Below are 17,125 nucleotides of genomic sequence, written 5' to 3' on the forward strand. Positions count from 1 at the left end.
CAGCCACTGCATGTTGCAGAAGCTGAGCCTGGAAATGATAAAATTGTGCATCAGGATATCCAGGTCAAGATCAGACAGGAAAGTATTTTTGACGCATGAGACTTTGGTGCTCAGCCTCAGTGAGGGGCTGAGAATAAATCACAGACCACATATTTCACCTTGATGATCAGAGGGTTGATGCCCTCAAAGCACGGAGAAATGTTCTCAGAACATTTCATTTTACAGATTGCATAAACTTTATCTTGGCTAAAATAACTTTCAGCCAATGTCCTTTCACCCATACTAAGATTGTTCAGATACCTGAAGAGTTGGGAGACTTGGTGCTCAGTGAAGGAAATGCAGAAGTGGGTGTAAGCTGCATATTTCTGGTATTAAATCCATGGCATCCTACAATCTCCTCAAGAGATTTAGGATTGGATTTTCAAAGCCACCAAGGAGATTTGGATGTCCAGTTCCCATTAACTGCCTCAGACCATTTACTTGTGGAGTTCTATCCTATTCAAAATATAGCCTAAAAGTGGGGAATAGGATTGAGCATTATGCAACCCCACAGGTAAGGCATTTAAGGCAGAGGAGTGGCTACCAATTACATACCTGAGATCAATCCAAGAGAAAGGATTGGAGTCAGCACAATGCAAGTCAATCCACCCCCGTTAGGTGGATTTAGTAATACCTTGTGATCACCTGTGTCAAAGGTTTCTGATAAATCTAGCAGTGTGTGGATGGCCATCCACCAAAACTGACCACAGTCACTAATAATCTCTTCCCAGCTATAAAGGGATGCTTCTCTGTTCTTATTGTTCTTGATGTCTCTATGAGTTTCCACTATCGATCATCTTTCATTCTCTGATTCCTCTCCTCTCTTATTTCCCATGACTGTTGGTTCTTTCCCTACCTTTCAGCTCAATTATCCAACATCTCCTTCAATGGCTCCTCATCTTTCTCTTCCCATATCTGTCGCCATACCTCAGCCCCTTCTTGGTCTCTCTGTACTCTCCCCTGGAAATCTTATCCATGTGCTCAACCATCTCATCAGCTGCCACCTCCATCCAGATAATTCTCAGATCTCTCTCCTCATCTCTGAAACCTCCATCTATGTCCAGTGTAGCATCAACTGTCTCTCTGACATCTTTCCAGGTTGCCTCATCACCATCTCAGATGCAGGCTCTCCTAAACTGAATTTCTTATCTTTCCTCTAGTCCCTGTCCACCACCTCCCTTTTCTGTCACCATTGACAACTCTACTAACCTTCCTGTCTCCCAGGCTCATAATCTTGGTGTCATCTTCCATTCTTCTCTCTCCTTTTACCCCCATATGCAGTCTTCTCACTAAATCCTGTCACTTCTTCCTCTTTAATAGCATCAAAATCCACCCTTTAAAAAAAGCAAAGATAATTAGTTGCCCATTGGACTTTAGCCTCTTCCATGCTCGCTACTGTCACGGGGAAAATATGCTGAATTTGTTCATTTTCCAGATATCTGGACATATTGTTATATACTACACTGTATATCTATGAAATGGCTGAGAGTCACTGACACAATGTTAGGGATTGCAATAAAGTTGACATTCAGCAAAACATTAACTGATGCAATTATATTGTTAGACCATCACTCTTATTATTTGATGAATGATCACAACCACCACCATCCGTATAAAGCCCCCACACTGTCAGACTAAAGCAGGTGCCAAGGCACTAGAAATCTTGGCTTTGGTACTCTAACAGTGCTGGTTTACAGCTCATTGCAATGCACTTCAACAAGAGGTCAAATCAAAATGTGGCAGAAGAATAAATCAGGATGAATTTGAGGGGCCTGCAAAGAGCACTAACAGCATGCAGAGCGGATTAAATGCTTTCTTGCCTGCAAAAACATCCAGATAAGGGCTATCCACACATACAGAATCATGTGCTAAGACTTCCATTTAGCTACAGGATACAGGGTGACTAAAAGCTTGAGAACACCAGCGGTTAACTACGAGAAGTTAAAAAGGTCATTTGATTGCACTCCACCTCAGCATATTCTCTCTTGAGCATTCCACAGAAAGTTTTGGGATTTATAATTTAGTGAGTCAGAGATCATACTGTGCATGCATGCATAGCTACATGAGCCCCCAGTCCTGCAAACACTTATGCCCATGCTAAACTTCGCTACCAATGTCAGGAAAAGTTAAATTAATCACATCCGTGAGCATGTGCAGGAATGAGGTCTAAATTTGTACGTTCCAAAACAGGTTCAGAAGCAGGAAATGGTCTTTTTCTGACTATTCTAACCTATGCCTTCCTATCCCCTAGTCAGCTGATTTACTTTCTGTGCCGACCATGTGAAGGTAGCTCAAACTAAGAATATGTCTACACTTTGAGCTGGAAGTGTAATTTCTACCTTGTGTGTATATCCACCTAGTTACTTTGATCAACCTAGCATGCTAAAAATAGAAGTGTCGCTGTGGTGGTGTGGGTGGTAGGACAGGCTAGCCACCCTGAGTACAACCCCACCCAGGACTCTAGGGGTATGTTTACATCACAATTAAACACCCATGGCTGGCCTGCGTTAGCTGACTAGGCTCGCATGGCCCAGGCTTTGGGGCTGTAAAATGGTGGGGTAGATGTTTGGGCGCAGGCTGGATCCTGGGCTCTGGGACCTCATGCAGTGGGAGAGTTTGTCTACACTGCAATGTAAGCTGTGGGTTAGTAGAACTTGATTTAACAGGCAATGGGTTTGTTAATTTAGGAGCATCCTAATTCTCATTTGCAATCCCACATTAGGAACTGTGGAATCCTAGGTCCCAATCTGGGACTCCAGCGTCTACACTGCATTATGTGGGCTTGAGTCCAACCACCTGGGCCCCAGACTTCCTAAGCACCCTCCCAAAATGTGGCCACTCTAGCCCTTTGTTAATGGTGCAGTGTGGGAAAACTTGACTGTCCAGAGTACAAAAAGTTGAGCCATGGGATTGTGGACTACTTTTGGCAGATTCCCAGAGCACTAGTCCTGTGGGGCTGTGTCTACACTGGAAAGTGATAGGGCTTGAACTCTGGGTGCAGGCTTGATGCAGACTCATACCCTCTATCCCCAGGGGGACCTGGGGTCTGAGCCCTGGGTTAGTGTGACTTGTGTGGAGATAGAAGGGGAGTTAGGCTTGAACCTGAGTTTGAACCCTGGGCTTACAGAGCAGTGTAGACATATCCTAAGTATTTACTTGGGCAACCAGCCTGCCTTACCGTCCATGCTGCTGTGCCTATTTTTCTGTCTTTAGCTTGCTAGGTCAATCAAACTAGCACATGTATCTCTATCTGAGCTGGAAACTGCCTCCAGCTTGAAGTGTAGATGCATCCTTAGAACCAGATCTCACTTAAAGCACCTTCATTAGGTTATTTGAGCTATACTGTCAGTTATCAGAGCTAAGGAAACTAATGTTATTTTGACATTAGCGCTGCACAGTTACACTTCAAGTCAAGAAATTTTAAAGATAAGATTCTTACAGCAATCTTCACTTGGTCATACTGAACATTGTATCCTTCTATTTTATTTACTAATGGCCTGGTTTTATTTTACAGCTGCTGAGCAACTATAGTGCACAGCTGTGTGTGCAGTACTTCTGAAAATTGATCTCTTAATGTGTTATTTAATAGATTACTTCGTAGGTTTTAAAATATCTACCAAAAATACACAGAATTGATCTGATTCACTACAGCATCTTTCATGTTTTATGTTGGTGTAGCTCTGTGGAGATCTGTCAGTGTAACCTGGACTTACACAGTGGTGAATCAGACCCACTGGGCAATGTGACTGAGTTAACATTTTTGTGGAAACATTAATTTTTGCAGAAACATTAATTTTTGCATCTTGAGATTTCTTTAAAAAAATTAAACGGTGCAACTTTACTAATGTGTGAACATATTTTTGTAATATGTACACATCACTGCATATAAAATATGAAATGACAAAACTATGAATGAATGTGGTACTATTCAGATGGAAAAGACATGTTGTTTCTAAAGTGAACTGCTTTGCCCGCTGGAAGACTGACTAGCAGGCCTGTCCCTAGGGAGGTGTGGGGCCAGGGGTGGAAGTGACTGATTCGTCTCTTCCGGGACGACCGCAAAAGCCAATTGTACCGGCCTGCGGGGCCCCCCAAAGCATGGGACCTGGAGCAGTTGCCCTGATTCGCCCTACCCAAGGGATAGCACTGCTGACTAGTGTTAATTTGTAAAAGTTCATTTGGGAATTGTTTATTATCAGTGCTTGTTTATTTGCATATCTTTGTGTTGTGTAAATAAAACTGTCGCTTTTTGCCTTCCAATGTTGTATACTCCTGAGAGTCTGGAGAGAAAGACAAAGGAGGCTATGCTGGCACTTAAAATTGGGCACAATCACATTGAATTATGATGCACAGTGTCTTTTCCAATATATTTTACTTGTTGAGATATATCAGCTATGGCATTCAGGCTGTTTACATTTCAACTCTGCCTTCCATATTTTTGACACCACCCTCTGTTGATATTCACCCCTTCTTGTCAACTGTTGAGAATGGGCCACATCCACCCTATCCTGCTTACTGTATTTTTCACTCCATCCATCTGAGGAAGTGGGTTATATCCCATGAAAGCTTATGCCCAAATAAATTTGTTAGTCTCTAAGGTGCCACAAGGACTCCTCGTTGTTTTTATATCAACTCATTCTCTTTCCAATTTAGAAATGTTATTGAAGAAAGTGTCAATCATCATTTAAGTTCTTACATTAAAATGTAAATTAGTGCAATTATAAGAAATTAGCATTTAGTAATACCAAATGGAATGTTATATAAAATTCTCTCACTATTATTATATATACTCTGACTATACGCAGTATCTGGCATACTTGTGGATTTCCCACAGACACTTGTGTGGGCTTCTGTGAATCTAAATAGGATTACTTCAGAAATGTAATTTTTCTCTCCACTGTGCCACAGAGCTCTTTGAGCTTTTCCTGCGATCCCTTAGGCATATACTCATACATCTGCCTATGCTCAGATTTGAAAGATGGCCAACAATGATGACTTATTAAAATCTAAATGAACGTGCATGAAATTCATGCTCCACTAATAGAAATTAATGGGCTTTGGTATATGATGATCAAAATTAACCATAAAGATCAATTTTTAAACCATCTCTGTGTTGAAAGAAGTGAAGTAGTCTTTTATGCTTTCAGTTCAGCATTTAATAAAACCAATCTGTAAGTGCAACATCTGTCTTTTGACTTTGCTCTATATTTAAAGGGTATCTGACATTCTATTACTAACTGGTTAGTACGGGGTTCCTTTGATTGGCTGTCCACTTCTCTGAGCGAATGCATATCACTATTTAGGTTCTGTCAACTTGACTACTTTATAAGTTATCTTTTCACCTGGTGCTTCCACTTACCATATGTTTGGTATCAGAAATCCTCATATTATATACACAAGAGAGGTCTAACTACCTGATTGTTCCTGCAAAGTCTATATGCACAACTGATGGGGGGCACAAAGTTAGAAGCAGTGATATTAATTAGTTTTCCACGATAACCTGACTTTTCAGTAGCATGCAACTCAATCTACTATCTGCTATTCAAGTATTTCTTTTTCGGAACAAATGCGAACAGGTTTGATTAATGCCGCATGCCTTGTTCTGCTCAGTGTGGAATTACTATGGTGAAGCAGGGACTTCTACAGAAAAAAATGCCACTTTGTGCAGTATGGATTCATTACTTATACCACCAGTTGTCACCATTGGCCTGGTAAAACTGGTATACCTGAAGTATTAGACTTTAATGAAAATACATATTTAGTTTTTTCTATTAAAATTTTCATTAGATAGTGAGTTTTTGAAAAAGAAAACACATAAAAGCCAAACACAAGTGTGTGCATCATGTTAAGGCTCAATTTGCCTGACTTCTTATAAGTCAGATTCAGGATAAGAGGACAGGTTATCTTGAAGATGTATATTTTTCCACACATGCTGACCGACTAATCTGTAACTGACAAGAAGAGGTTCGCTCTAAATGTTTGTAAAGATCCAACAGTCTCTTTTCAAGAAGTTAGAAAGAAAAAAAATTAAGACAAAACCAGCTGGGTCTAAAGTCTATAAATACATCTTTTCTTGACATTATCCTAAACATTTATTTTTTAAACTACAGAAAAGAATCCGAAGCTTGGGCACAGTAGAATATTTCAGTCAGGACACTGCATCTCTCTAAATCATGATAAACATAGTGAAAGAGAAAATGAATGTCTTTAACCTGCAATTTTTATTTCTCATAATAAAGGGCACCCAGAGGTTTGGACATGATTCATGCACGAAATATGCTCATTCTACCACAATGGAGATGGTTCAGATGTTTTAAATTCCTTCCTCCTTTGACTTCAGACTCTCTCTGCTGGACAGCTGCAACACCATACGCTGATGTTAGGAGACTATATTTAAAGCTGAAATTGTGTAAACTGGTAGAAAACATTACTGAAACCCACTGTAGGATATATGATTAACTGAATGGAAGGTTTGACATCTACCAATTGAATTTTAATCAGGAATATTTTGATCTACTGGTCCAGAGCAGTGGGTGCCCTTCAAATGAGAGAGAAATTAGTTACACCTTATGTGTAATTTTTATTTTTCTCATACATGAGCATGCATTGATCTAAATATTACACAAGGAAAGGTAAAAAGCACTAAGATATAGGGAAGAAATTTCAACTGGAACACCAGTGAAATTCTTTTAGGAGAAACAAAAGTAGAAAATTTAATTTTTTTTGGTCATTTTCATTTTATTTGCTTGCATAGTTTAAGTCGAGGGAAGCTGGAACGACCAAAGCCTTTGCCAGCCAAGGAAAGAATACCAGTTTTGTAGACTTTGGAGAAGGAATTGCAAATCTTACATGGCTGCATTATAAACCTCATTGTACAAAGATCTGTGCTTCTCAGCCCAACAGTTTGAATGCAAACAAACTCTTACTGAATGTAATCTGATGACTCCAGGAAGGGTCTGACTAGATGCATCTAATGCCTGACATGTTAGATCTGAGCCATAATTGAAGTGCTTCATACATTTTTTAGGATTCCCCCATGAAGGAAGAACTTTCTCTACTCTAGTCCAATGAAGATTAATTTTAAAGACCATTTCAATTTCATATGGTAAATATTAAGATGTTTTTCTAATATTTGGTCGGATGACAAAAACGTGAAACATTAATTTGAACTCTGTTCTTTTTCACTTTGAACAAAGTCCAGATGAGGACTGAGTGTCATCTTTTCATGGAAGAACTGAAGACAGGTTTCTTTAATTGACAATGTTCATATTTCACTTATTCTTCCACTTTCCATAATTGCTATAAGGAAAAAAAAAAATATGGAGAGGTCTCCACTAGACGATTGATATTGTGCCAATGCAATTTATGAAGAAATAGGCGCTCTCAAGAGAAGGCTGACACCAGAAATCCATGGGCAGAAGATTGACTCTGTAGGTTAATGGGAATCTCTTATGGAGCACTCCCAGAAGCCATACGTTTGGAGTGGATTTAAGCTGAAATCCCTATACCTGGTGAACAAATCTTCCAAATAGTTTTGTATGCTGTGATTATGGAATGTTTCAGACACTTTCTATTAAAGTTACCCAGTTCCCAGGAGTATCCATGTTGTTGAAAGCTCAGACTCTTAGGTTCTGTGCTGTAAAATCAAATCTGCAAAGATTAGACTGAGGCCAATACAGTCAGGATTACTGATGCTTTATCTAGTCTTATTTTTCCAAATAAATTTGGTGATTAGAAAGAAATTGGCATACATGAGTACATCTGCCCCCTAGAAGGAAAAGGTGTCCCTCTTCCATGCCAAGAGATGCCATTGATGAGACCAAAATACTCATACTTTTCCAGTTGTTCTAAATTGTGGGTAAGTCTAGATATGGTAAGGGGAGCAGGGGGTTTGAAGTTTTGTCTTGTTCTGTGGGATGCCACTGTAACAGACAGGTTTTCCCTTTCATGGAATGAAAGGAGTTTGGTGATCTGTGGCTCAGATTTTTATTCTGTTCCTCCTCGGCCATTCACATATGCCACCATGGTCTAATTGTCCCTCTTGATGTAGAATGTTGAGGTGTTCCTTAAGAATTTTGTGAAGCAGGGCTTCTAAGTCATTGTCAACTGCTTTGGAAGTACTATGAGTGTCCAACAGTAGAGCTAATTGTGCAGGCCGAAGAACTGAAGGGTTTGGGGGTCATGGCTTGTATATGCAGAACAGCAACATAAGCATGAACCACAAACATTGGGAGGCAAACTATTTGAGAACAGTAAAGAGAAGAATTAAAACTAGAAAACTGGGATAATTACCATTTGAGGTATCTTAAAAATGAGCTTCAAGAAAAACAAGACGCTGATCTAATAGCAAGGAAGCTTTACTTTTTAGTGGGTTTGGCTAATTAGGAATTGCTGCTGGTGCACTGGGCTATGTGGAAAGAGGATTCCTTTAATGAACATCTCTAGCAGTAAGTCATTCAGCTAATGTAGGGGTAAATGCTTTAGGGAATCTCAGCTTAGTCAACACTACTGAAATTCCTTATTTGTCCTCTCCCCAAAATGGGGGAGACTGCATGGGAATGAAAGTGGTGGTAATATTCCAGGTCCTCATTTGACTCTAATGTTCATGGGTATTCTATATATCAGGAGTCATAAGGCTTTACAGGGGTTGCAAAACTGACATTTTTACAACTATTCACTTTTGACCCCTTCTGTGGTTGTCTTGAAGTGACAGCGGAAAGTCTTCTGACAAAGTGGAGATTGAAACTGTGGGTGTAAAGAGCTGACAGGTGCTCTGATGTTGGAGAACCATCCCTTTCTCTAAAACTATGTAGAGATGGACCCAGCTGCAGCAGTTTTCTCACATATGGGCACTTTCTCTTACTGCCGGATTAGTGTCACATGGATTGTGCATTGCACTAGGTCCAATCCTACTAGACTCTCTGCTGCTAGCTTCTGCTATATGGCTTTGTGCAGAACGAATGGCAGGCCCTGTAAAGTGGTAGTCTAGAGTAGGCTGCTCTGGCATGTGTACTGAGGGACCTAAGAGGAGAAAAAAAAAATCAGGCTATTATCCTGCAGATTTGAATGCTCTGCTGGTAGAGGCAGACGGGCAATGTGGGATAGGCCACTCTAGCGCGCTGCAGAGGGAAACCAGTGAAAAGTGTGGGTCTGATGACTGGCAATCCAATAAATAAGAAGTTCCCCGCAGACCGATTAAAGGAAAAGTTGCCACTACTGCTGTATGTTGTGGAGAACAAAACTGCTCTCTTACAGCCGGAATAAAGGCTCAAAGTGCAGTGATACAGCAGTCCACCCCAGGGAGCCTGAATGCAAAAGGTGAAAGGGAAGAAAAGGCTGTGGTGCCCCCATTGAGGTGGCATGAGTAGGTCTAACCCAGGCGTGACATCCAGCCCAGCAAGTGGCCACGTATGAGAAACGTATTATTTCATTTGTAAGGTAATAACATAAAATCTATTGATCTGTAATGGAACAACTATTCTCTTTCAGAGGGGAAAATAAGGGAACTAAGTTTAAAAAGGAGGCGAGTATAATCTGATGAATCCATTCTGAGGCCAGCTATTGACATAGGATGGCAGTGCTACAAACCTCTGCCAGCAAAGAAGAGAAGGCCAAACTGAACAGACCCCATCTTAGGAGACTTTTCTAGATGTAATTGTGGGGCAGTGTTGTGGTCTTCGTAAGAAAGCTGAGAAGCAGTAAATCAGGGAAGAGCATGGCCAAAGCAGTACTAGAAAGGGGTAGAATGGAAAAAAACCCTAGGGCTCTAGGTAGAAGCTTTCAAAAACTTTTCAAAAGTATTTCTTATAAGTAGATATAAATAGCAAATATTTTAATACTTCAGTATCATTTAGAGACAGCACACACTTGCTTCTTATAAATGTTATGTTTGCTCTGAGATGTTTTCATTTGTGCTAATGATAGCTTAATAGCATTAAAAGCCATTCTTCATGATTGGGTATGCTATGTTTTAAGAGTCTTCCACATGGAAATTAGTCCTCTTGATATTAACTACTCAGGGAAAATTGTAATCTGCTTATATGCATTCATTTAATGCGCTCTTTTAGAGTGCACTTTGACCTGAATTGCATTGCAGTAGACAGAGCTTCATAGAACTTGACCAGACTAAAGGGACAACAGGAAGTCGAAATCCCCACTTATCTTAACTGAAAATATTTACTATGGGACGGGTATAATTGGAGAGATCTGAGGCGAGGTTATCAGTAAAGCATGCAGGAACACAGGAGGAAGAAGAGATTTCTTCTAAAAAGGAAACGGATATAAAATATAAAGGACACATACACTTGTAGGAAGTCTTTCTGCCTCCATTTCTCTTGAATTCTTTGTGCCGTTCGCTTAGATATTAGTTTGTTGGCAAATAAAATATCATTAACCAGTAGGACATTGGATCGTGATCTGGTATTTTCTGTAGATCACCAGTGTACCTGAACCCAAAATACTTAGGCCCTGATTCAGGAAAAGCACCTACACATGTGCTTAAGTGTTGTACTGAAGAGGGATGCTTTCCAAAACTGGGAATTTAGAAAAACAACACTATCTAGCCTCAAACTACAGAAAGAAGGAGCAAGTTACTAGCCAGGTCTTTCTGCTCTTTTGGTAGGTTTACCCTGGTGGTGGCAGTCATGGCCAGGCAACTAAGTGTAAGCATATAAACCACCACGTACCAGAAAAAGTTAAAAATCACAGTGTGGGATGCCATTACAAACTCTTGCGAGTGGGCAAAATGTCATCGTAAATGGCTGGCATAAGTGTGGGCAGAACTGTAGAGGATTTAATTGGGAAAAGATGTTTGGATTAATTAGACGCACTGCTAGAAAAAATATAACGATACTCACATCAGAGTTAAAGCGAAGCTGACAGACATTACAGGAAATAACTTGTTTCTTCTTTGGGGGAATGGATACTCCAAATGTGTGGTTTATGACTGCTTTTTGCACAGGATCCATCTGGAGAGCAAACAATAAAATATTCAATTTACAACTTCACAGAACAATAAACAATGCAGAAAAGGCTCAAAATAACATTTTCCCGCTCCAAATTTCATTTTTTTTTAATAAACAGGAGGAAATAGTATTTCAAACCTCATAATAAAAATGATCAGATTTATCTCAAGATAGGGAATTTGTATCATGCCAGAGTTTACAAAAAAGCAGCTCAGCTACCCGCCATCACAGACCAGTGGATGGTCCACCTCCCTTACCACCCAGAGCACCACTATCACATCAAGAGACAAGGAGTCCATAAATCCCTCCTGCACCACACGCTGCTTCTATCGCCACACCAATAAGCACCCCGCCTCCCCAGAAGCACTAAACATTTGTATGTCTCTTTCTTTGCAAGGAAAAGTATCAGCACTCTGGAAAGAGGGAAGGATAAGAGCCTTTGGTTTTTGTGGCACAAGTAAGCTCCAGAATCATCTTATGTGGTATACGTTGCTAAGCTGGCTTTGGGATGTAAAACTAGAGATGGGAGTTTGGGGGGCACTAGAGGGAGCACAGGACAATTTTAAATCTAGATTCCCCCCCCCCCGCCCCACACACACACACTTTCTTCCTTGGTAATAAATTCCCATTTCTTCCCTTTTGGCGGCTTGGTAGCTATTCAAAACAGGCTACCCAGGAAGTGACAGTTACCAGAGAAATCCATGTCAGTGACAATGCTCCTGAGGCTCTTTTCTCTCAAGTCCAATTCCAAGGGCATATGGAAGGGGCTGCAAGTAGCAGCAGACCTGTAGCAGCTTCCCACTCACCTCACACAGACAAATTAATTGGGAAAATCGTCTCTCATGGAGACATCTTTGTGAGAGGAGTGTCTTTACAGACTCTTTTACAACACTTACTTGCCTGGAAAAATTGACTCATTCCTCAAGGATTTCCAAAATAGAATTGATGAGTGATACAATCCAAGAGAATATTCAAGTAATGAGTATTACCCAGGAAGTGTTTAAAAATGACTTTGCACCAATTATAGATGTAGCAGTTACCATACCAGAGAAAATGCTTTGACACTGAGAAAGACAGAGAGACTTGAGAAATACTGAAAACACGAAGTATCTGAATCCTGAGCTTGACAGAGAATTCTCAGGAACTGGGAACTAAAGAAGCCTTTCCCAAGTATCATAACTCCTGCTGGATATCAAACTCCACTGGCAACTGAGAAGCCTGCAGGATTCCAGACAGTTCTACTGGTACCCCTGCTAACTCTGAGGGACTTGCTCAGGGTACTGAGAGGGGGAAATTATAATTGTTACCTCACATTTGTATCATGGTAGCAGCAATAAGCACCAGTTAAAAATAAGGCCCCATTGTGTGAGGCACTGTACAAATACAAAGTAAAATGTAGTCCCCAACCCAAACGGTTTAGAACAACATATTTTACATCTATATCTATACATGTTTAGACGTGATTAATTTATTTAAAGACAAGGATGGGTCTGGAAAAAATGGGGAGGAAAAATAGTGGGCTACAATGAACAAAGAGTTTACATTTCCTAACTTTGTTTAGGGTTCCAACTCCTGGGGGAATTCTGTGCCACTGCACATGTGCACAATTCATATGCCACACAGAATTTTTTTTCTGCAGAAAATACGGTCTGCCGGAAAGGTGCTACAGTTACTCCTTTCACCCACCAGGGGCTGCTGTGGCACCAGAACAGCCCCAGCTGTGGATAGTGAAGAGACAGAGGTTGCCTTTCTCATAGTGCCCTATGGTGGGGCCAGGTCAGGAGGCACAGCATATGCAGGGATGGACATCATGGGGCACATGGGGCTGCTGGGGAGTCACAGACTGTAGTTCAGAAGTGTGGGTGGAGGGAAGACTGGGGTAGGGGCTGAATGGGAGTGGGGGTGCAGAGACTCATGGAGAATGGGGTGTCAGGGGGGGCACAGGTACACATAGGGATGGGGAGGGAGTGTCTGAGTGGGGTTGCAGGATCACATGGGGATGGAGGGAGGGGGATGCAAGGATACATAGGGAGGGGGGAAAGGAGGGATGGCTGAGTATGGCTGCAAGGATACATTGGGATGGAGGGACACATGGGGACAGGGGCAGATATGCCTGACTGAATGAGAGAGGTTAAGGGTCAGCCGGGGTCTGCATGGTGAAAGCTCCCTAACAATCCCTCCCTACCCCAAAAAATCTGGTCCATACTTCTCCCACCCACACCCAACAACCCTCCAAGTTCACACCCTGGCTCTTTGCCAGCAATTACTTCCTTCTCCCTCATCTCCTCTGATACCCATGACTCCCCCAAACCTTTGCACTACTTCTGAGGGGTGCGGGAAATAAGTTTCTGTATTGTAGTTTAAATGAATTATTACTCAGAGTTGTGTATTGACAGTGGTGAGCTGGAGCCGGTTTGCACCGGTTCGCACAAACCGGTTATTAAATTTTGAAGCTGGTTTAGAACCGGTTGGTGAAGAGATGGGCAAACTCTGGCCTGCGGGACTGTCCTGTCAGGCCCGCCTGAGCTCTCGGCTGCGGAGGCTCCCCTGAGAATCCCTTTTTAATTTGTACTCACCCGGCGCCACTCCAGGTCTTCGGTGGCAGGCCCTTCACTTGCTCCGGGTCTTCGGCGACACTTCGGCAGCAGGTCCTTCAGTGCCACCGAAGACCTGGAGCAAATGAAGGAACTGGTTCTCCAGCTTTTGGCAGCTCATCACTGTGTATTGATATGCCTAGTAAATAATCTATTTGTCAAAAAACATTTCCTGAATTTTTGTTGTTGTCTGTATTGTTACAGACATTGTTGTAGACAAGTATTTTGAAATAAATTGCCAAAATAATTGAAACTGGTGTGATTATATTGTGTTATTTTGACAAATAAAATACGCAGAATTGTGCATAATTTTAAAATATTGTGCACAGAATTTTTTATTTTTTGGTGCAGAATTCCCTGAGGAGTAATTTCCCATCACAGGAGGGAGTAGTTTGATTTGCTAAAAGGTTATATTTTTCTTGCAGATTATTTTTCAGTCTCAGCAGTGATTTTCTTGGTACAATAATATATGAAAGAGCCATAGAACTAGGATGATGCAAAGCTTGCATTTGACACTAAACTTAATTTGATAAAGAGATGGGGAAAGAAAGTTGAAGTTAATGATTCTTTAGATCAGGTTTTTGCAGTGAATTAGCTACTTCCAAATTTTCTGAAGCTGATGGCTAAATATTCTAGTTGTCCCCCTTAAAACATTTTTGATGCTTCCGGAGAAAGAAAACTGCATTATTGAGGATTTTCTTAATATAAACACTTACATACATGCGCGCACACACACACACACAATCAAGAAATATCTTTTGTAGCAAAGCTAAGAGGTTATCTATTACTTAACACTTAACTGATGAATAACTTTTTGGAGTATAGTGAGATGATGTCCCTATTACCTCCAATCCAAAAAAGAGCGTTTTGTAAAGTTCATAGCTAGCATTTATCCTTTTTGGAACTGTGATGTAATATGCACTTGCTTTTGATAGCAAATACAGTATTTCACTGCCTTAAGAGTCATAGAAACAAAAATAATTAAAAAACAAATGCAGCTCAACTACAGCGTATTACTTTGTTATAAAATGATACTATAACATTGTCAAAGAAGACAACAAGAAAAATAATAAACTATAAAGTTTGAATAAAACATCATTGAAACATAGGGCTGGAGGGGACTGTGAGAGATCATTTAGTACAGCCCCCTGCATTGAGGAAGGACCAAGCTAACCTAGATCATCCCTGGCAGGTGTTTGTCCAACCTGTTCTTAAAAACCTTCAGAGATTCCACCACCTCCCTTGGTAAAATGTTCCAGTACTTAATTATCCTGACAGGAGGTTTTTCATAATATCTAACCTAAATCTCCCGTGATACAGATTAAGCCTTCTTGCCTACCATTTCCTCTCTCTAACAGCCCTTAACATATTTGAAGGCTTATCAAGTCGTCCTCCCCCACTCCCTTCTTTTCTCAAGACTAAACATGCACAGTTTTTTTCAACATTTCCTCATAGGTCAGGTTTTCTAAAACTTATTTTTGTTGCTCTCCTCTGGACTCTCCAATTTATTCACAACTTTCCTAAAGCGTGGCATCCAAACTGGACACAATACTTCAGCTGAGACCTCACCAGTGCCAAGTAGAGTGGGACAATTACTTCCTGTATCTTACATACAACACTTCTGTTACACCCCAGAATATTAGCCTTTTGCAACTGTATCACATTGTTAGGTCATATTCAATTTGTGATCCACTATAACCCCTAGATTCTTTTCTGCAGTTCTAGTGCTTTGCCACTTATTACCCATTTTGTACATGGGCATCTGGTTTTTTCCTTCCTCAGTGGCCTGCTTCTTTATTGAACTTCATCTTGTTGATTTCAGACCAATTCTCTAATTGGTCAAGGTCATTTTGAATTCTAATCCTGTCCTCCAAAATGCTTACCCCGCCCTTCAGTGGTGGTAGACTCTGGACTGCCCCTGCAGGCCCCACTAGATATGCCCTTCCCAGTTTGATAGCAAACAATTGATAACTACTCTGAGTATGGTCTTTCAACTAGTTGCATACCCACCTTATGGAAATTTCATCTAGACAACATTTCCCTAGTATGGTTATGACAGTGTCATGAGGGATCGTATCAAAATGATTAGAATAGAATAACCCTCCCAGTGTTTCCAGAATACAGTGACAATGTTTAAGAATAACTCCAAAGCTAGAAATTAAGTAAAATTAAATACATTAAGCAAATTAAATACAAATTAGTAAAACAATTTTTATTTCTGAACTCTACCTCTCATTGCATCATTCTACAAAATAAGCACAATGTAGCAGAATGCTGATCTAAAGTACAGGTTACGGAACTTCTGCTTGCAAACTTTTTGATCATTCATTGCATAATATTAATCTAGCAGAAACATATATGAGATCATATTTAGAATTTGCTCCTGCATCAAATTTATTGCAATGTAACTGACATTTAAATATGTTTGTACTTAATGCAATAGTATTTTAGCACAACATATGTTTTGCTTTTTCAATTAAACAGCTAATAGCTAGACTTGCTAATCTAGAACAGAATAGTTTAGTGATGAAAAGTACCTCAACCCATCTGAAGTGTCTGAGATCAGTAAAAAGGAACAGCGAAGAAAACAGTTATCTGCAGAACTACTCAAAAAGTAAAACGAACAGCGATTCTCTTGTGTACCCCAGATGATAATCCACAGCATTAACATTAGGCAATTAGCAGTTTAGAAACTACAACAGAGACTATGCATAAAGTCTCAAATTCAAACAGATACAGCAGCACAAGGACAAATTCTCATGAACAATACAGCGCACCCAGCCTCCAGAAGCTACAGCTCAAGATTCCCAGGGGAGTAGTTGATGATCTTCCCCAAAGAGAAGAACTGAATGCAGTCTGGTCATGATTAGAATTCAAGAAGGTGCAACATTAACAATTAATAGGTTTTAAATATGTCAGAAACTAGGCTGGATTACAGCATGTTTGAATAGTAACATAGTATCTGTCTGCCAGAAGGCTAATGCTATGGGGTAAACTGATCTGGGATCACTAAATAAAATTAAATACATGTTGTTTTGAATAAGGGGGTAATTTGCTGATTTAGGTGGTGTTTGTGACTCATTGAAGCTCTGCAGTCTGTCAAGTTCCAGTCGTTAAGAATTTTTTCTGTAAAAAAGATGAACATCTGCTATATATTATATCTGCTATAAATTCAAGCAACAATCTAGCATCTGGATGCTTATTATTTGGACTATAATATGAGCTACAGGCATAGTAAAGAGTTCATACATTTTGCACTGAAGGTGGGTGGTAATGATATTGAGGATTAAAAACCTTTTCCATTTCATTCTCTTATTGAAAATGCATATATGAAATAAAGGGAAAACCAGTAAGGTTAAATAAAACTAAGCAGAAACAATGCCAAAAGCTTAAACCACACTCAAACCTCTACCGCAAACCCATATTAACCTGAGCAATCCTTACTCATGCTAGTAGTTGCAATGAAATCACTGTGACTACCTCTTGAGAGCACAGATTATTAGATTTGAGGGGATTGCAGCACTGGTC

General features: G+C 40.3%; 1 protein-coding gene across 12 annotated transcripts in view; it reads right to left on the reverse strand.

Moving 5' to 3' along the window:
• The window catches only part of ZNF385B (zinc finger protein 385B), a 305,083-nt gene that overhangs the window by 52,694 nt on the left and 235,264 nt on the right, over positions 1–17,125 (reverse strand). For all 12 annotated transcript variants that reach the window (XM_084643003.1, XM_084643011.1, XM_084643008.1 and 9 more), the window contains one exon: positions 10,896–11,006. In XM_084643003.1, the coding sequence (XP_084499129.1) occupies positions 10,896–11,006 (111 nt within the window). The remainder of the gene's footprint in view (positions 1–10,895; positions 11,007–17,125) is intronic.

The sequence above is a fragment of the Lepidochelys olivacea genome (genome assembly GCF_965140295.1).
Source record: "Lepidochelys olivacea isolate rLepOli2 genome assembly, chromosome: 11".
Lineage (NCBI taxonomy): Eukaryota > Metazoa > Chordata > Testudines > Cheloniidae > Lepidochelys > Lepidochelys olivacea.